Below are 21,546 nucleotides of genomic sequence, written 5' to 3'. Positions count from 1 at the left end.
TTCAGATGCAGGCCACACCCCCAAGGAGACTCCCTTTCATCTGATTGGCTACTTACAGTATATTCAATCACAGGAGTGATTACATTAAAACACTGAGAATCATGGCCCAGCCAAGTTGACACACAATCTTAACCATCACAGTACAGGACTGGACAGCGTTTCCTTCTATTGTACATAGGATAGCTATGAGTTGGAATTGACTGGGCAGCACCTAACAGTAACAACAACATAGTTTCAAAGCCATTAAACCAAAGCAATACCAGTGCCATCGAGTTGATTCCCACTTATAGTGAAAAGTTCTAAGTTTCTCTTTGGAATAAAGCCATTGAAAAAGGAATGATATTTTGGTAGAAGACTTTTCACAAAGCTCAAAAGTGGTAAAAATGTCATGTTTTAAGTAACTGTAACTATATGAAATATGGAGCCCTGGTGGCGCAATGGTTAAGAGCTTGACTGTCAACCAAAAGGTTGGCAGTTGGAATCTACCAGCTGCTCCTTGGAAACCCTGTGGGGTTCTACTCTGTCCACTAGGGTCACTATGAGTTGAAATTGACTCGATGGCAGTGGAGTTTTTGGTATATGAAATATCTGTCTGTTTGAACACACATGCACTCACACACAATAGCATGTTGCTATTGTTAGGTACCATCAAGTTGGTTTCAACTCACAGCGACCCTATGTACAACAGAATGAAACACTGCCCAGTCCTGTGCCATCCTCCTGATCATTGTCATGCTTGAGCCCATTGTTGCAACCATCATGTCAGTCCATCTTGTTGAAGACCTTCCTCTTTTGCTGACTGTCCACTTTACCAAGCACGATGTACTTCACACATGCAGGTACACATGTATATTATATTCCAAGATTTGTAATAAAGAACCTTCTCTGTCTTCAGTTAGTCATCACATTATATATAAAAAAAAAAAGTTGATATTTTATGTCAGTTATATCCCAGAAGGTACAGAATATTCAGGATTCAAACATAAGCACCCCTAGTGGGCTGGGACTAACGGACTAAGAACTCTCTTAATCAGGCTAAGGCTCCATTTGCAGAGGCGTACAGCTCAGCCATTTCTTTGTGTCTTGTGCTGCTTAGACATGGACATTGGGAGTTTTACTCAGACTCTATTAATGATAACTTTATTGGAAGAGAGTAGCTCTGTCAGGAAGAAGAAACAAATATAATTTATCTGATATATTTAAGAAGCATATTATTAAAGATGGACCAATATAAAAGAGGATCACTTAAAAGCCTTGTGTACGAAATTGAATATTTTGTATTGTGTTTAGGATTATGGGCTCCTGTTTATTTAATGAAAGTATTTGGTATTTTATTATTGTTTCATGTTTCTATTATTATTCAAATAGAGTCTGATTAGTCATTGAAACATTATTTGTAAGAGAGAAACCCTAGAATCTGCCCAAATATCATTTAATAGGGATGTAATTAAATAAGTTATGATATATCCATAAAATGAAATATTATGCAGTTCTCTCCATATTAACTGATTATATTGACACAGAAAAACATGCCCAGTATATTAGTGAAAAAGCATGTATTGTATAATCTTGGTTTTATTTATTATATTATAAATAAATAATTATTACTATACATATGTATGGGAGCACTGGTGGTGCAGTGGTTAAGTGCTTGGCTGCTATCTGACAGTTTGGTAGTTCGAACCCACCAGCCATTCCGTGGGAGACAGGTGTGGCAGTCTGCTTCTGTAAAGATTATAGCCTTGGAAACTCTATGGGGCAGTTCTACTCTGTCCTAGAAGGTCGCTATGAGTTGGAATCGACTTGATGGCAAAGGGTTTGATTTGGCTTTTATACATATGTATATACATATTCTGACGTTTAAAAATTTTACACCAATATTCCGTTTGTGGCAAGTGTTTATTTGTCAGTATAGATGATTTAATAACACATTCTGATATTTAAAAATTTTACATCAATATTCAATTTGTGGTGGTTGTCAGTAAATATGATTTTAATAAATATACTTCCATTTTCTAATGCAAACTGTAACCTATTGCAAGAATGAATATTTTGCTAATACCCTCAGTTAATAAGGTCTCTACTGGTATTAACATTTTATGTCCAGTGATTCTGTGGTTTCCTTAAGCTGATAGTGTCACTGAGATTTGTGCCAATATTGCTGATCTAGCCATCACTTTTTAATTTTTTTGTGTAGTTGGTTTTAACATATTTACTTTTTAGATCAGCTCATTTGTCCAGACTTATGAAAATTAATTCAGGTTAAATTGAGCAGCTTCATACACAAAAATAAAGCAGGAATCCATAGAAGATGAGCCTGATGGCATCAGCTTCCCTCTGTTAGGTGCTGAGAAACAAAATACAAATTAATATGTGGTGAGCATGTGATTTCGGCTTCTAAGCTTCTCTGGTCACATTAAACAGCATTCTCTTGGAGGAATTATTAACCCCTTTTCTTCCTATGTTAAATTTTTAAATGGATTGTGACTTTATTAATTTTATTGAAAATTGATAAGTCTGAGGAATCATTTCTCTTAACTTCAGATCTCCTTTTTCCCTTATTATGTGCCTGTAAATTTTCTTAGGATACCTTAGGTTTAATTTGCAATCCACTTTGTACATAGCTCACACTCATGTAAAAGCAGCCTTTAAGCTCACTTAAAAAAAGCAAAAATCCATCGCCGTCAAGTCAATCTTGACTCATAGCCACGGTATAAGACAGAGTAGAACTGCCCCATAGGGTTTCTAAGGAGTGGCTGGTAGATTCGAACTGCCCACCTTTTGGTTAGCAGCTGAGTTCTTAACCACTATGCCACTCCTTGTCTTTATTTTCTCATCTCTGAAATTTGACAGCTTTCCAGAAATGTTTACTGAGTACCAATGATGTACACTACATAAAATTAAAATATAATCCTTGCCCTCAAAATAAACACACTGCCCTTTTTGGGAAACTAGACTGGAAGTACTATGTGCCATTTTGTTTAGAACTGGCTTTAGGTAATACAACCCAGGAGGGAGCGGTGAGTGGGGAGACATAACTTCATAAATCTGGAGACCAGAATAAATGCTAAAGAATTGAGGTTGATGAGACTAGAATTCAGTCTACAAGAATGGGATGAATTTGGATAGGAAGGGAGGGAAGATTGAATAAGCCAAGGATGTTTGAGGACAACTGAATGGATAAAATGAAATACTGATTTATAATTTAAGTTGCTTTGCCATGTCAGATCACCTAGCTTAAAGAATGTTGCTGCTTTCCTAGCAGAAAAATGTGTTCCGATTATGTTCCTCAAGTCTCTTTAATACTACCTGGTTTAATGGTCTGACTGAGACTGGAGGTACCACGGAAATCATGGCCCCTGGACTCTCTATCAGCCCAGAACTAAAAAAATCTCCAAGGCCAACTCTTCAGACAGGGATTGGACTGGACTGTGGGATATAAAGTGATACTCGTGAGGAGTGTGCCTCTTAGTCAAGTAGCTACAAGAGACCAAAGGGGCAGCTTCTGTCTGGAGGTGAGATGGGAAGGCAGAGAGGGTTAGGAGCTGGTTGAATGGTCATGGGGAATCGGGTAGAAAGGAGGAGTGTGCTGTCACAGTATGGGGAGAGCAATTACAGTCACATAACAATGCATGTATAAAATTTTGTATGGGAGACTAACTTGAAATGTAAACTTCATTTAACTACAATAATAAAAAAAAAAAATACTACCTGGTGATACGAGTATAAGCTACCTGGTCCTGTTACTTCTTAGCTTTCCAGTACTACGGCTTAGCTTTACAAAATCTCTATTTGTTGTAGTTTTTTTTTTTTTTTTCTCTCTCTGTGGCAAAATTAATGAAATTATAGCTTCATTAGTCTTTACTATTTTCCCCATTTGGACTTCCTTTTAAAAGGAGAAAACACCAATGCACTGCTAATTGCTGTTATTAATGCTATAATATTGATTCACTTTATAAATAACTCAAAATCTATGCGAGCTGTATCACTACTAAATGTAGGAAGTGTACTTTGTTTCTATTTTAATGAATCTATTTAAATTAATAAACTATACTTTGGTGCTTTTTGACTTAGGTTAAAATTCACAGATTTACTTTTTCATGAGGCCATCATTGGTCATTATAGAATCATTCTCTTTTTGACCATTATTTGTTTTTCCTTCTCCCCCCAACACAGAAAATCTAATTTTTTAAACTAAAACAAAAACTTGATAAAGAGTAAGGATTTGTTTTTTATAAGACTGGTATTACAGTGGGTGGTTTGAACCCACCAACTGCTCCTCGGGAGAAAGATGTGGCAGTCTGCTTCTGTAAAAATTTACAGTTTTGGAAACCATATAGGGCAGTTCTGCTGTGTCCCACAGGATCGATATGAGTTGGAATAGACTCGACAGCAATGGTGTGTTTGTGTTTTGGTACAGTGTTCTAGGCACTGTACTTGAAACTGGATATTAGACTGGTGAGCAAAAAAGACAGCCCTTGCCCTTATGTAGCTCCTAGTCTAATGGGAGAGACTAATAAACAAATACATACCTAGATACTAACTACAGTGTACCTAATTATATTTTATGTGTCATGTATTACTAATTGTACTTAAATAAATGCTAGCCTCCAATCTAACACTGGAGTGAAAGTACACATAAAAGACTAATAAAAGAGAGGAGATTTTGTAATTTTCTGACATTTTCTGTGCAAATACAGTGTCTGATGCTCCTCACCATGACCGAAATATTCTACAAGAGTGTAAAACTGACCACATCATATGCTGTTTGAAATATTTGACCAGAGACTAATACTCATTTGTATACTTTCGCAAGGAAGAAATTGGTAATAGCAACTTTTATGTCATGAGGCGTGCCCTCATTGGGGCATAGGCTGAGAAAAACAAACAAGAGCAACAAAGACAAAACAAAAACCTGTTTCTAAATACTTCTCTAAATACTTTTAAAGGCAACTCCACAACCTATTTTAACAAGCGAATTCACAAATTATCAACTGATAGTTTATATCCAATGAAAACATTTGATATCAAATTATAGATATATGTAGGTATAGATACCTGCATCTATGGATATCAAATGTATCAAACGATACATTTATCAATTATATATCTATATAATATTCATATATTAGTATGGATATTGGTTAGTGATTTCTACATATTATGAGGAAGCACCGTTAAGGAGATGTTGTGTAGAAAAAAAAAAAACTTTACAGAGTAGTGTACCCTTATTTAGTGACCTTAATACTATTATTCTGTCACAGATATGCTTTCAGGTATTGTAGGCTCAGGTGTAGGTTAACATACTGCTTGTCCTATAGACTTTGGTTTTAAAAGGTTCTAATTTCTATGAGGAAACCCTGGTGGCATAGTGGTTAAGAGCTATGGCTTCTAACGAAAAGGTCAGCAGTTTGAACCCACCAGGCGCTCCTTGGAAACCCTATGGGGCAGTTCTGCTCTGTCCTATAGGGTTGCTATGAGTCAGAGTTGACTTGACGCCGATGGGTTTTTTAATTTCTATGAAGGAGGCCCGGGGGTGCAGTGATAATGGCTGCTAACCAAAACGTCAGCAGTGCAAATCCACCAGCCGCTCCTTGGAAACCCTATGGGGCAGTTCTTCCGTGTCGTAGAGTCACTGTGAGTCGGAATCAACTTGGCAATGGGTAATTTCTATGACTTCTGTAATTTTGGAATTTTCTCTACTTCTGTACTTTCTAGTTCTTTCCTAAAATTCCTTTCTTATATGCACAAAATAGAGTAATGAAATTTTAGTACTTCTTCTAATCTTTCTTCCTTCGACATCTAATCCTTAGGGTACTTGGTCTGTCCCCGGATTGTAGAAGAGATAAAGAATTATACAGGGAAGACTATCCTTTCTTAAAGGATTTCTCCTCTCTGTCCCTGCATCCAGTTCTGGTTTTTTTTTTTTTTTTTTTTCCCCCTTATGCTGAAGTCCAACTAATGTTGTCAGGTATATAGCCAGGCCTCTTCCTGTGAGCCAGTACTTATAAGTAATAGGGACCGAATTTCAATCTACTGTGCGTCATTTAGTTTTTCCTTTTCTAAGTAGATACTGACTGAATCAACACTTTGTAAGACAGTAAGGCATGGAAGAGAGAGTTTGTTTTTTAAAGTGGCAAAAACGTGAGCTCAAATTCAAATTGGCCTTAGACAAGTTACTTAGTTACTATGAACCTCTGTATCCTCATCTATCAAATAAGAATAATTTCTGTCTCATAGTTTGCCTTGTGAGTTAAATGAGCTCACACACACAAATACAAGTTTGCTTTCCCATTTTGATACTCTATAATTTTACTAACAACAACCCATCCAAACCAGCACTTCTATAAGCCCCTGCGGTATTTTCTTGGAATTCCTGGAAGCTACTGACAGTTTTCTCTTTGAACATTTTACGATATATTTTATAAATGATAAAGCAGCAAACAGCCTTTTAAATATTTATGTTCTCCATGCCATGCATTCCAACTGTTTGTTTGCTCTCTTTATTTCTCTATGTGCCAAGGAGACAAGCGAAACAGTGTGAGAGGAAAATACTGTCAGGACACAAAGTTAGCATGTCTAATGCGTTCTCTGTGCAAATGTGACCTTAACGGCAGAGACTGGAGACCGCTCCCTGGTTACACAGTGATACCTTGATTAACGAATCAGTTGGGAACAAAGATCCTTTATAAGCAATTCAGCTGTGTAAATTTTTATTTCAAAACTTCATGAATCAAGTGAAATAGTACTGGCTCATGTCATATAATTCGACGGTAATATTCTAGGTAAGCAGTGCTTATGCACAGAGCAGAAATACCTCCTTTCACAGTGTGTGTCTGTAGCTATAAAGGTAAATAGGTGGATTCTAGGCAAAACTGTGAAGCTACTTCAAATAAACTCATTTGTTCACTCTCCTAACTGCCATCCTCCCTCCCTCACATAACACGCAGCTTTAGGTTATTGCCCTCAGAGTCTTGCTGATCTCAAAACTGTATTCCCTCTTACAACAGAAGTTGAAATGATTCACACTTTTAATGACTGACATTTAATGTTACTTCATATTGACATTAATTAGTAATATTCCAGTCCTGGCTGTATGGAAGTATCTTTTAAAGATATTCTTGTTTAATTGGTTTGAGGTGGGGCTCATGGGGTTTGTATTCTAATATGCATCTAGGGTTGTGAACCACCAGTTTATATAAAATTGTGTTTTCATATTGTGGTCTCCCCTTTTATAATATCCTACTTATCCATGTATGATCTGCAGAACACTCAGGTCAAAACCACCTGGAGTCTTTCTTTAAACTTCAGGTTTTTGCATCCTCACTACAAAACTGCTGAATCTTGAGGCATGTTGAGCACGTGAGTGAGTGGGAGGAGGGGAGAAGAAGAGCAAGAGAGAGACAGAGAGCTCTAGGATCTTATATATAGGTACCTGGGTGGCACAGTTTACATTTAACTACTAATCTAAACGTTGGTGATTCAGACTTACCCAAAGTGCCATGGAAGAAAGACCTGGTGATTGGCTTCTGTAAATATTACAGCCAAGAAAACCTTATGGAACAATTCTACTCTCTGTAACACATAGGGTCTCCATGACTCAGAATTGATTCCATGATAATGAATTTGGTTTTTATACACACACTCAAACACACATACACACACAATCACTTATAGCTCATGGAACAAAATTTTGACTGTAGAGAATATGGGGTTTTTTTGTTTTTGTTTTTTTTCCTTTACTTTTAATAGACTTCATTTTTAGAGCACTTTCAGGGTTATAGAAAAAATCGTGTGGAAAGTACAGAAAGTTTCTATATGCCCTCAACCCCCTGCACACTGTTTCTCCTGTTTTAACATCTTGCATTCCTGTGGTATATTTGTTATAATTTATGAACCACTATTGATACACTGGAGCCCTGGTGCCACAGTGGTTAGAACTACGGCTGCTAACCAAAAGGTCAACAGTTCAAATCCACCAGCTGCTCCTTGGAAACCTTGTGGGGCAGTTCTACTCTGTCCTATAGGGTTACTATGAGTCGAAATCAACTTGATGGCAATGGGTATTGATACTATTATTGACCAAAGCCCGTAGTTCACACTAGAGTTCGTTCTTTGTGTTATAAAGTCCTATGGGTTTTGAAAAATGTGTATCCTTTGTCCACGATTACAGTATCATATAAAATAGTTTGACTGCCCTAAAAATTCCCCGTGCTCCATGTATTCACCTCTTTCTCCCTACCCGGGAGCCCCTGGCAACTACTGATTTTTCCTTTTCTCCATAGCTTTCATTTTTTCTATCTGGAGAGAAAAACTTTTAACTCCTTATTCGTTATAGAAAATTCTAATAAAGTAATGGGGTATCTTATATGTAATTTATATTTTTAAATAATATTATTGATAATAATTTAAAATAGTTTACATTGGAGTTAACTAAAGCCAATTTTGTTGGCAAATGGAAGGGAAAATCAATTTCAGACAATAATAAGTGTCTTTTCTAATAGATGCATATTTTAAAGTATAAGCATGTAGAAAATTTAATTAAATACCCATAATATTATCTAATGACAAATTTGTAACATAACACAAAGTTACAAGTCAGGGATTTATAGTCATTTTTGGAAATGTGGAATATAATCTCAATCTCAATCTCTCTCTTTCTCTCTCCTCTCCATTTCCACCCCCTCCCTGCCCCTACTTTCCTCACAGCAGCAGATGAAGCAGAGCCAACTTTGGCAGGTAAAGTTGCTATGTTTTGAAGATTATTTCTGTTTAATTTCATGCCCTTAATAGTGAGACTCAATTAACTTTTCAAAGTGTATTTTCCAGGTTTCAGCCGGAAAACTGGTTACAGTTTTATTTGAATCCCTAAATTACCTTGTAAATGGCTAGTGCTGATGAGTGTTTTTTGTACTGATTTGGAGAGAGGATGCGTAGTATGTCATATCCACTTTTCTAAACATGGAAATATTTCCACCTATTGAATAAGGAGCATCCACTTCATAATTGTTTCCATTCTTAGAATGTTCTGATGGAATGCTTTAGCCTAAAGGAACATGTTTTGTAGCGTCTGACTTATGATGGCAGTTTCACTTAACACCTGCTTCTGTGACTACTGGAAACTTCTTTTTATTTATCCCAGTTTAATCTTATGTTCAGGTATTTAAACATCTTATTTCACTGAGTATAAAAGCATAAATTTACTTAAATACTCATAATAATGTTATTGAATGGGATAAACAATGAGTATGAAAACATATCCATGAGCTATATAAGAGAGTCCTTCAAGCTAGTGTATAATATTCAAACATCTAATTATAAACTAATGAGGTTTATACTTTTAAAACAGCCATAGCAGATACTGTACTTCCAAATGAGAAAAATTACCTGTAGAGGTGATATATTTAATCCAATTATATTGCTATTACTCAAGTAATTTCTGGAAACTCTCTTTTGAAAATTTATTTTGAATTTGTTTATAAGATTGCAATAAATTATTCCTTTATAGTCTTAGGTAGTACTCTGCTACTCTGTTAATCAAACTTTATCTGAGAAATATGCCTTCAAAAGCAAACATTTGCAACCATTAAGAATGCATGTATGTACCCGTGTGTTTGTGTATGTGTCCATAGGTTTGTGTATGTGTGTTTTTGTGGTTATGAAATGTAGATAAGTTTACAATTTGATTAATAACATTTGTTTGAATATATGACCTCCTGCATTTTTAAAATTTTAAAAGTATAGTTAACACATTTACCAATTCAGCATTTTTCACTTGTACAATTAATTCATCACCAACATCCATTGCCAAATTTTCCATCCACAAAAACAAACTCAGTGAAGGTGGTTACATAATAATAAGGTTAAATTTAATGAAGTAACGCTTTTTAATAAAGTTAATTCAGAGGCTATTTCTCCTGTATTGCACAAATTGATTTTTCAGTTATCTTCTATTTAAAGTTCTTAATAGAGATTGAAGCATCATCATAGAACCTGCTGTATGACTAAAATGATGTTCATTTTATAAACTGATTATATAAATACTTGTTTCTGTGTAATGAAAAAAAATTAAGATCTACTGACATTAGAAAATTGACTGCTACAAATAAACTAATTAATGTAAAATTTACGTTATTAACTATAAGGTATATCAAATCAAATTTATTCTCTTACAAATTTCCTGATTGCTCTTAATTTATTTTCAGTCTTGTTAACTGTTCTTTTATATCTAGGTAACATTTATTGATCAAATTGATAAAATCTTTATAAGAATTAAAATATGATTAGAAGTGGAAAAATGTTATTGAATGGGATCCAGATCAGTCAGAAAATGATAGTAGAGGTCCAGTAAATCAGTGATTAAAATTAATCAAAACCACAAATCATTGTTTTGTTTATATCACCTCAAATACAAGGCTTATTTCTTTTCTCCCCCAAGTGGAGACTTTCAGTTGCTTTAATCTTCATTTTCTAATATCAAAGTGAGGGACTGAATTTGGATTTATATAGATGTATCAATCCTGGATTAACTCACATAAGAACAAAAAATTAAGATGAGAAAAAATGGAATTTTCCAGTGAATGTAATAGATAAAATCTTTTGGCAATCATAAGCTTTATTAAAACACCAAATTACAAAAGCCATGTGGTTCTACATATGCTTATCATGTTAAATATTTTGTAATTTACTCAAATGTAAAAACTGTGTATAAGACCTTTTAACAGTTGATCCCCGTTGGTAGTGATGATAGAGGTTACTGCCTGGATAATACCATAGTTATTGCAAACACTGTGATGTCCATCGGAGATGAAGACAGCAGTGATTCAGCAAATTAGTGTTTCAATCATGTTCTCTCATTCCTTGTAAATCTTTTAATCTTTTAAATTATCAGTCTGGTCACTGAGGAAGTACACCTAAGAACACTAATAAGCTACACATATATAAAGGTTTATAATGCAGTAGAGTACTGCGTAGCACTAGTAAAGATTTGAAGCTATAGTTTTATATTAGCTATTTTAAAATGCAGTTAAAAAAACACATGTGCTATATATCTTGTACAGTTACACATAGGACACAGAGTGATTAGATATTTTGCCCTAACTTTTGCAATGTTCCATTTTAGTCTTAAAAAACATTACTTTTTTATACAGTGAATTTTGTGATTTTCTTTAACTATGCCACAGATTTCTTTTAGAGCTCTTCCATTTTGGGGAGGAGTTATACTTCTGTGTAGCAGGGTACGCTCAATGACTACAACTCATGCATTTTGAAAAGGAAGGTATCTTATCATATCGTTTTCTAATGAACGAGAGTTGCTTTTGCATTTTGATCTTAGCACTTCATTTCCTTGGGGTCTGAAATAGAGCTTCACATCCTCTTATTCTTTTCGCTACACATTTGTTATAAATTTTCTCCTTTTATACAGAAATGCACATTTTTCTCTCTACTGCCTGGAGCAACTTTACTAATTATTTTATCAAGTATATTCTTGTTCATAAGTATCTGCTAATTAGGCTTAAATATTAAAACTTAATAAATAAAAACCAAAACGTTTATTGTTACACTCTCTAAAAAACAGAAGTCAGTATCAGTGGAATAGGGAAGAAATCATTGCTTGTAAAGATTTGATTTTGGTCAATTACTAAGGATACACTAATGAAAAGACCAAACATTATTAGATGTGTGATAGTAGTGTTGTGCTGTGTGAAAAATGTTTGTATATTAAATTCCTGTTACGTGTAGATATTTTTTTTTCATATTTTTACTAAGATAAACTGCAAACTAGTACAGAATTGTGGTTAAAAAAAAGGAACTTGGTAGATTGCATTTGCATACTTCATATCTTTAAGAATTAAGCCACCACAGAAGGGAAATAATACCTATATATTTATATCTACGTCTATATCTATGTATAAAGAACAATTCTGACTCATGGTAGAACTGTGCTCCCTAGTGTTTTCAATGACTGATTTTTCTGAAGTAGATCACCAGACCTTTCTTCCCAGGTGTGTCTGATTGGACTCCAACTACCAACATTTTGGTTAGCAGCCAAGCATATTACCCATTTGCCCTACTCATATCTATGTATAGCTATAGATATATCTACATATAGATATATTTATATAGCTATAGATAGATATATAATCTATCATTTTTCCCAAAGAGTGTAAAACTGGACTCAAAATAAACAGTTAAAATCCTAAGATTTTATTGTCAAGAAATACTTAAAAAAAAGTAATACATGAAATAACTAAAATCCCTCTACAGCTTGATGTCATCAGTTCTTCAGAAGTATATTTTAATATCTAGCAATGCAAACATTCAAAAAATCATGATTGTGTATTGTGACATAATTCTTTTAGTTTACGTAACAAAAAAGCCAATTTAATCTTGCTTCAACAGTAAGGGAATTTATTGGCCCACAGAATTGAGAATGTTTGGCTCAGTGATGTTGCCAAAAAAAAATTTTTTTTCTTTGTTTTTCTTTCCCCTGTCTTTCTGCTCTGCCTTTTGTGATATAAGATTTATCTTCATCTTAAAGAGAATTTCGCTTTTGGTTGTGATAGGTCTGTCAGCCAACAGCTACTGTGGCTGTATGAGAATCCTTCCATGTCCAGAGAGGGTAATGAAACATCTGTGTCCCTTGCCTTCAAAGCAAGAGGTCTGAGATCCACTCTGATAGGACAGGCTTAGTTTCCTTCTGCCACCCTTGAATCAAGACAAAGATGGAGTTGATTTAGCTCCTATGAAGATCATATAGCTGAGGGATGGATACCTGAACAAAAATTAGGGAAAGTAAGAAATGGCTATTAGGTAGATGATCAGCAAAACCCACAGGAAGTGGCTGTGTCACTTCTTTAAAATGTTACCTCTTTAACTCTTAAGTATCTTCTTAGCTATTTTCTTACTCCTTGGTATGTTCTTCATATTATTTTATAAAAATTCCAGTAAGACACTGGAAATCTGGTTGTTGAGAAAGAAATTCGATGCACATCTCACGAATATGAAATTCTATATTCTTATTTGCAGTGCTTTGTGTTGTGACTTTAAAATCTCAATTTCACCATAACCTTTATTTTTACCTCACGTGCATAAACATATTTTTTATGGTTGCCAAAATTGTGCATTTTCTGTGCTGTACTGATCTTTCCTTTTTGCACTTTAATGATCTGTTTCTACAGAAACTACTAAACTAATTCAGCTGTATTTCTTAGGTACTACTAACTGTAATCCTCTCTCCCATATTTCAAAAAGTGATAGTTATGCTAAATTGTATTGTCCAGAACTTTCCTAAGAATATTAAATAATGTCCTTAGTTAGGTTACCAGTGCCTGATAGTATCTTATTATAGGCAACAGTTTTTAAATTATGAACCTACCACTAAAACACAATAATTTTATGTTTAAAAATTTAAAGAATGACCATTCAAATTTAGTCAAATTTTTAAGCTTGGAAAAAAATAAGTGACTTAATCTTTGCGTATATATTGTTACAGAATTAAAAATTCAACCTTTTGGAATTCTGAATTACCTCAATCATAATGTTGAAAGAGATGTAGATCAAATGTTGATTAAACATTTGTAGAAACTTCATGATTGTATGTCAATTAATAATAGTCGAATTTTGTGCGGTTGACATTTAGAATGTCAGAAAAAAACTAAAAATAAACCCAAATTAATATTAATATCAAGTTCTGGAAAAGCATCAGAGTTAAAAATAAATAAATAAAGGCATATGTATGGGAAAGGGGAGCTAGGAATTTAAATAAATGCAAAATATCTTAATTTCTAAAAGTTTTATTTCAAAGGAAATAGATCAAGCTTTATTTCCAATGTTTAGTAACAATGAATGTTGCCCCACTATGTGTACACACTTAGACTTTAGAGGATACTTTAAGTTCTAGTCCTTCCTTTGTCGACTGGATTCATTTTTAAGATTGTCTCCAATTTTCTGGGTCAATTTTGTTTTGCTACCTTGAGCTTCACCCCACAGTTTAATACAAACAGAGCACTAAGAAGAATTAAATATTTTGGGGATTTGTTGGCTCAGGGAAAGCATTAAACTCTCTGGGTCTAGAGGAACAGGATAAAACCCCATAGACCTGCAGGCCTGAACCTATGCCTTTAGGTGCTTGTAACTTCAGATAAGTAGTTATCTCCTACCTGTAAAGTATTTTCCTTCTACAGGATTAATTTCCTCCTCTGTAAAATGGGATGATAATGGTGCAACCTTAGAGGGTTACTGTAGGGATCAAGCATGGGGATAAATCTAAAGTGCTTACTGCAGTGAGGTCAATCCTATAATAAGTACAGAGAAATCTACACATTTATCATTTTTACTGCCATCCTCATCAATATTGTTTTGCCATATTAGAATAATTATTATGATTTTGATTATGATCATTAGTCAGGGGACATACTGAATGCTCTATGTACACTAATTAATTTTCACAATGAAACTACTAATTTTATACAGACATACAGACACGTACACATAAGGTCCCTAGGTGGCACACATGGTTTGTGCTCGACTACTAACCTAAAGGTTGGTGGTTCGAATCTACCCAGTTGCACCATGGAAGAAAAGGTCTGGCGATCTGTCTCCATAAAGATTCCAGCCAAGAAAACCCTATGGAGAAGTTCTGCTCTGTAACATATGGGGTCACCATGAGTCACAGTTGACTCAGCAGCAACTAACAATAACACACGCACATACACACACACACACACACACACACACACACACACACACACACACAGATCCTATTTAAAGAGGTGGACACTGAATTTTAAAGCATGTGTACAATATGCCCAAGGTTGCATAATAAGCAAGTAACAGAACCAGGATTCAAATTCAAGTTTCCCTAGCAAAAATCTTGTGCTTATTCTACTGTAGCATACTCTACCTTTTAATTCACTTATAATGCATTCTAAATGACATATTTATTTCAGTTGTAAAAGTTATGTAAGAGTTATTCAAGTTTCAATTACAGCTACTTTATAATGTACATAATAGCATTTGCAAACTTTGATATATTATTATAAATGACTGTTTATCTGATTACTACAGTAATTTATGGACCTTGTAGAAATTGTTGAAAAGATTAAAATAGGATATGAACATTTTCCAGAGTCCCATCATTCATATTGTATATTTGCATTTTTTTCATATTCTTCCTCAATCCAGGTTCTCCTTCAGTCTTCTCCATCTCAGTGGCTCAAGCCAAAATCTTTAGTGTAAACTTTGATGACACCTTCCATATCCGTACCTCACTAAATCCTATTAGCTCCATCTTCAAGATACTTCCATAACCTAATCTCTTCTTGCCATCATCCCTGCCACTACCCTAGTCCAAGGCACCATCTTCTCACATCTGGATTATTATTGTAGTGGCCTCTTACTGGTCTTCTTGCTGTCACCCTTGACCGCTTGCAGTCCATTCTCAACAGAACAGCCACAGTGATTCTTTAACAATGCTAGTCAGATCCTGTCACTCTTCTGCCCCAGATCTTCTAGCACCTCTCATCTAGCCCTCTAATGATGGGAGCATTGGTGGGTCAGTGGTAGAATTCTTACCTTCCATGGAGAAGCCCCATGTTTGAGTCTTGGCCAGTGTACCTCAAGTGCAGCCACCATCTGTCAGTGGAGGCTTGTGTGTTACTATGATGCTGAACAGGTTTCAGCAGGCCTTCCAGACTAAGACTATGAAAAAAGGCCTGGTAATCTACTTCTGAAAATCAGACAGTGAAAATCTAAGGGATCACAATAGTCCTATCCCATTGTGTATGGGGTCGCTATGAGTTGGAGCCTCCACTCCACTGCGGCTAACAACGGTAACAACAAACTCTCCAGAAGCTCTGTTCTAACTCCAGTAGACTTCTCCGTTCCTCTCTGACAACATTTCCTATTACCCCTACCTCTCCTTCCTTTTCTATAAAACAAACACAAATCCCTGGCCAGGGCTTTGCACTCAGAGACCCATTGCCTAGTGGGCTTTTCCAGCTGGAATCTGCATGACTAATTCCCTCATAGTCTGCACATTTTGACACAAAAAAGGTCTTCACATAACATCCTTCCCTGGCCACCTTAACTAAAAAGTTTACACCGTTGTCCACCTTGTCATGGCCTCTGCCCTGCTATGTTATTTATTGTTAGCCCCTGTTAGCACATCCTACTCGTGTAGCTTGTTTAGTTTCTGTCCAGCTGAATATAAAGGAGCACTGGTGACAAAATGGTTTATAAGATTGGCAGTTTGATCCCACCAGGTGCTCTGTGAGAGAAAGACCTGGTGATCTGCTCCTGTAAAGATTACAGCCTAGAAAACCCTATGGGGCTGTTCTGCTCTTTTATATGGGGTCTCTATCAATGGGCTTTAGGGCATCCAGCAACAACAACAAAGCTGAATATAAACCCTGGAGGATTGGGATTTTTTTTTTTTTTTTGGTCTATTGTATCTGTTACTGAATCTCTAGCTGCTGGAACAAATGCCTGGTACATTTTAGGTAATTCATAAATATTTGTTATATGATTGAATTAATGAATAAGTTCAGCCATGTTGATTTTCTGCTGATTTTAAGACATTGTTAACCCAAGAATATACACAATTCTTACATGTAGGATGATATAAACAGGGATGATGAACGATACATTTCCCAATTTAAGTAATAAATAAATAAAAGGGTAACAATTTAATAAGTGTTGTAAAGATGCTTCAAATTTTTATTTAGTTGTGAGGGGAAAAGGACATTACATTGATCTTTGTTTCTCTGCTTTTGTTTAGTGATTCTTCCAGCATGGTGTCCTCACAATGTCAATAATTTAGCCATTGTTAGTAATTACTACAAGGAAACCACAACAGTGGTTGTAACAAACCTCAGACATGACCATAAACAACATCTAGTGACGGGTATGCGTGGATGCATTGGGGGCAGATGGTACAGGATCATGCACTGGTGACCAGGCCTGCAACTCCTCTTGGCTTCCTGAGTTTGAGGTCCAAGAGGAACAATTTTTTTTTTTTTAAATTACACTAACTTTTGCATTAAACGGGAAACCCTTTAATGAGAGGGATTGACACAGTGGTTACAACAATAGGCATAAACATAGCAAGGATTGTAAGGATGGCGCAGGACCTGGCAGTGTTTCCTTCTGTTATACATAAGGTCATCAGAGTTGGAGCCGACTGGATGGCAAATAACAAAAACAGCTGATTCACTGCTCATTTAGGTAATTCTATTTTCAAGGTTAAATGGATGATAGATTTCTTTAAGTCTTTGACTGATATATTTTAAAATCTAATCTGAAGCAGATCTTCAGCTTCCAGAATTCACCAAGATTTAGAGACATGCTACTTATCTACTCAGTTTTTTTTTTTCTGTGCTTTTCTAGACATAAATCTAAATGAAAAGAAAAAGTTTTTTTTTTAATATAATTTAAATACCATGTTACAGCATTGTTGGTTGTTTTGAAAGCTTAATAGAGGTTAGTGGAAAAGAATGAACAATATAGTTTCAAAAGTAAATCAAAAATAAATAAAAACCACCATACATACCAGCTGCTGGTTATGTCTTCAAAGAACATTATGGTGCCTGTCCAAAACTGAGATCCTCTTTGATTATTTCTTCCCATGCTTTAGTGTTTAAAAATGTAGTGGGAGGAATTGTACAAGTACTAAGCTACTACTAAAAATAAAGCTAAAATAAGAATAATTAGAAAGAGAATGGGCAGGGATTTATATATATATGATCATCAATAAACTTCTGAAAATTCTGATCCATGCCAATCCCTAGTCTGATATTTTTCAGTCAGAATGCTCAAGCAAGTTGTCTAACTTTATATTTCTGAGAATTTATGGAGCTATAGAAGAGGGAGATTAGTATATTTTTTTAAGTATCTTGAGTTTTAGATAGTGATTTTTCTGTCTCCCTTTGCTTGTATCATCTAATTACTCTTGTGCTCCCTGACACTTGGGTGGTGAGGTATGTTTAAGAAATAAAACTATTGATTCACACTTAATTTTATTCTTATTCAGGAAAAGAGGAAACCAATAAAAACAGGCCTCTCAGGCATCCTTTCATTCTGCTCCATAAAACTGTGCTTGGTTTTTAGGACCCAGTCACACATATGCACACTCCCCCTAGGAAGCACAACAGTATCTTCTATTCTAAGTTATACATGCTGTGTTCATTCTCATTTAAAAACTTTAATTTCTGTCGGTCTGTATTGTTTCTGCTGCTAACCAAAAGGTCAGCAGTTCGAATCCCCCAGCCGCTCCTTGGAAACCCCATGGGGCAATTCTACTGTGTCCTATATGGTCACTATGAGTCAGAATCAACTCATCAGCAATGTATTTTTTTGGTAGTGTTTCTATCCTAAATCAACTAAATTAGGAGCATGCTCTTCTTTCCCTTTTGAATCTGTAGAACCTATCTGTCCTTTAACACTCTTCTCAGGTCCTATGTCTCTTGTCCACTTTAGCCTACATTGGCTTTTCTTTTTGCAAATTCCAATGTGTGTATCTGTTAGGAATGTTTTCTGTGGCAGGCAGCAGAAAATAACATGACTGGGGAAGGGACCTGCTCCCCATGAGCTCCCAAGTTCTCCACTACTAATTTTCTACCAAATCATGTTTCCATTAGTATGAAAGAAGTGGCAGGGTAGAGGTTGGTGCGAGTTGGGGAAGCAATAGTTTCTGTCACTGGAGGGATTTGAGTTCCTTCCTCATGTACATCAGGTGGAATTGTTTCTCCACCTGGACTGGGGAGAGTGACTGTGACTCATTTCTCTATTGCATTCTCAGCAATGCTGAAGACATAATTAGAGATCAACACTTGTTAAGTGGTTGATAGGTAAATATAATTTAAAGTAATATCATCTTTTTAGATCAAGTAGTAAAAAATGAGAGAAATTGAGAGATCACAGTGCTTTTAAAATAGATAAAATATGTACACTCTTCTGGGATCCTATATCTTCTTGGATTTTTGCAAATTACAGTCATGTCAGTCATATTTTTTGATATACATCATCCCATAATCACTTCTGAAAAAACTGACTAGGAACAAGGTCCATCCGGTCTACTTCTGGAAAAATTTAGCCAGTGAAAATCTTATGAATAGCAGCAGAACATTGTCTGATATAGTACTAGAAGATGAGCCCCTCAGACTGGAAGCCACTCAAAATACGACTGGGGAAGAACTGCCTCGTCAGATTAGAGTCAATCTTAATGACATGGATAGAGTTAAGCTTTTGGAACCTTCATTTGCTACTGTGGCAGGACTCAAAATGAGAAGAAACAGCTGCAAACATACATTAATAATCAGAAAGTGGAATGTACAAGTGTGAATCTAGGAAAATTGGAAATCATCAAAAGTGAAATGGAATGCATAAACATCGATATTCAAAGCATTAGTGAACTGAAATAGACTGGTATTGGCCGTTTTGAATCAGACAATCATATGGTCTACTATGGCAGGAATGACAGATTGAAGAGGAATGGCGTTGCATTCACCTTCAAAAAGAACATTTCAAGATCTATCCTGAAGTACAACACTGTCCTTGATAGGATAATATCCATATATACCTACAAGGAAGACGAGTTAATACGACTATTATTCAAATTTACACACCAACCAGTAAGGCCAAAGGTGAAGAAACTGAAAATTTTTACCAACTTCTGCAGTCTGAAATTGATCCAACCTGCAGTCAGGATACATTAATAATTACTGGTGATAGGAATGAAAAACTGGAAACGAAGAAGGATCAGTAGTTGGAAAATATGGCCTTGGTGATAGAAACAATGCTGGAGATCACATGGCAGAATTTTGTAAGACCAAAGACTTCTTCATTGCAAATACCCTTTTCAACAACATAACTGGCGACTATACATGTGTACCTCACCAGATGGAAGACACAGGAATCAAATCGACTACATCTGTGGAAAGAGATGATGAAAAAGATCAATATCATCAGTCAGAACAAGGCCAAGTCTGACTGTGAAACAGACCGTCAATTGCTCATATGTAACTTCAAGTTGAAGCTGAAGAAAATTAGAACAAGTCCACAAGAGCCAAAGTACAACCTTGAGTATATCTCACCTAAATTTAGAGACCATCTCAAGAATAGAGTTGAGGTGTTGAACACTAATGACTGAAGGCCAGACAAGTTGTGGAATGACATCGAGGACATCATACATGAACAAAGCAAGAGATCATTAAAAATACAGAAAAGAAGGAAAAGACCAAAATGGATGCCAGAAGAGACTCTGAAACTTGCCCCTGAACATCCAATAGCTAAAGCAAGTGGAAGAAAAGGTGAGGTAAAAGAGCTGAACAGAAGATTTCAAAGGGTGGTTTAGAAGACAAAGGAAAGTATTATAATGAAATGCGCAAGGAACCGGAGATAGAAACCAAAAGAGAAAAACATGCTTGGCATTTCTCAAGCTGAAAGATCTGAACAAAAAAATCAAGCCTCAAGTTGCAATATTGAAGGATTCTATGGGCAAAATACTGAACAACACAGGAAGCATCTAAAGAAGATGGAAGGAATACAGAGTCACTATACCAGAAAGAATTGGCTGACGTTCAGTCACTTCAGAAGTTAGCATATGATCAAGAACCGATGGTACTGAAGGAAGAAGTCCAAGCTGCACTGAAGACAATGGCAGAAAACAAGGCTCCAGAAATTGACGGAATAACAATCGAGATGTTTCAACAAATGGTTGCAGCACTGGAAGTGCTCATTCCTCTATGCCAAGAAATTTTGAGGACAGCTACCTGGCCAACCAACTGGAAGAGATCCAATTTATGCCTATTGCAAAGAAAGGTGATCATACAAAAGCAGTTGTACATTGACAGGGAACTGCCAGAAATTCAAACCAGATTCAAGGGGACCAGGAATGATATCATTGCTGATGTCAGATGGATTCTGGCCGAAAGCAGAGAATAACAGAAGGATGTTTACCTGTGTTTTATTGAGTATGTAAAGACGTTCATTTGTATGGATCATAACAAATTATGGATAACATTGGGAAGAGTGGGAATTCCAGAACACTTAATTGTGCTTATGAGGAACCTGTGTATGGATCAAGAGACAGTCATTCGAACAGAGCAAGGGGACACTGCCTGTTTTAAAATCAGAAAAGGTGTGCATCAGGGTTGTATCCTTTCACCATACTAATTCAGTCTGTATGCTGAATAAATAATCTGAGAAGCTGGACTATATGAAGAAGAACGGGGCATCAGAATTGGAGGAAGACTCATTAACAACCTGCATTGTGCACATGACACAACGTTGCTTGTGGAAAAGTGAAGAGGAAGCACTTAGTGATGAAGATCAAAGACTACAGACTTTAGTATGGATTAAATCTCAACATAAAGAAAACAAAAACCCTCAGAACTGGACCAATAAGCAGTATCATGGTAAATGGAGAAAAGATTGAAGTTGTCAAGGGTTTCATTTTACTTGGATCCACAATCAACACCCATGGAAGCAGCAGTCAAGAAATCAAAAGATGCAATTTGGGCAAATCTGCTGCAAAAGACCCCTTTA

General features: G+C 35.7%; 1 protein-coding gene across 2 annotated transcripts in view; it reads left to right on the top strand.

Annotated features, from left to right (window-relative positions):
• Positions 1-21,546, top strand: part of EDIL3 (EGF like repeats and discoidin domains 3) — a 517,953-nt gene that overhangs the window by 185,090 nt on the left and 311,317 nt on the right. Inside the window, exon 3 of one of the 2 annotated variants that reach the window (XM_004388843.1) lies at positions 8,710-8,739. The exons of the other annotated variant lie outside the window; for it this stretch is intronic. Coding sequence (XP_004388900.1) covers positions 8,710-8,739 — 30 coding nt within the window. The remainder of the gene's footprint in view (positions 1-8,709; positions 8,740-21,546) is intronic. 2 annotated transcript variants of the gene reach the window in all.

This window comes from Trichechus manatus, unplaced genomic scaffold (assembly GCF_000243295.1).
Source record: "Trichechus manatus latirostris isolate Lorelei unplaced genomic scaffold, TriManLat1.0 scaffold00217, whole genome shotgun sequence".
Lineage (NCBI taxonomy): Eukaryota > Metazoa > Chordata > Mammalia > Sirenia > Trichechidae > Trichechus > Trichechus manatus.
The sequence above is the reverse complement of the archived record's forward strand: the minus strand, read 5'-3'. Positions and strand labels throughout refer to the sequence as shown.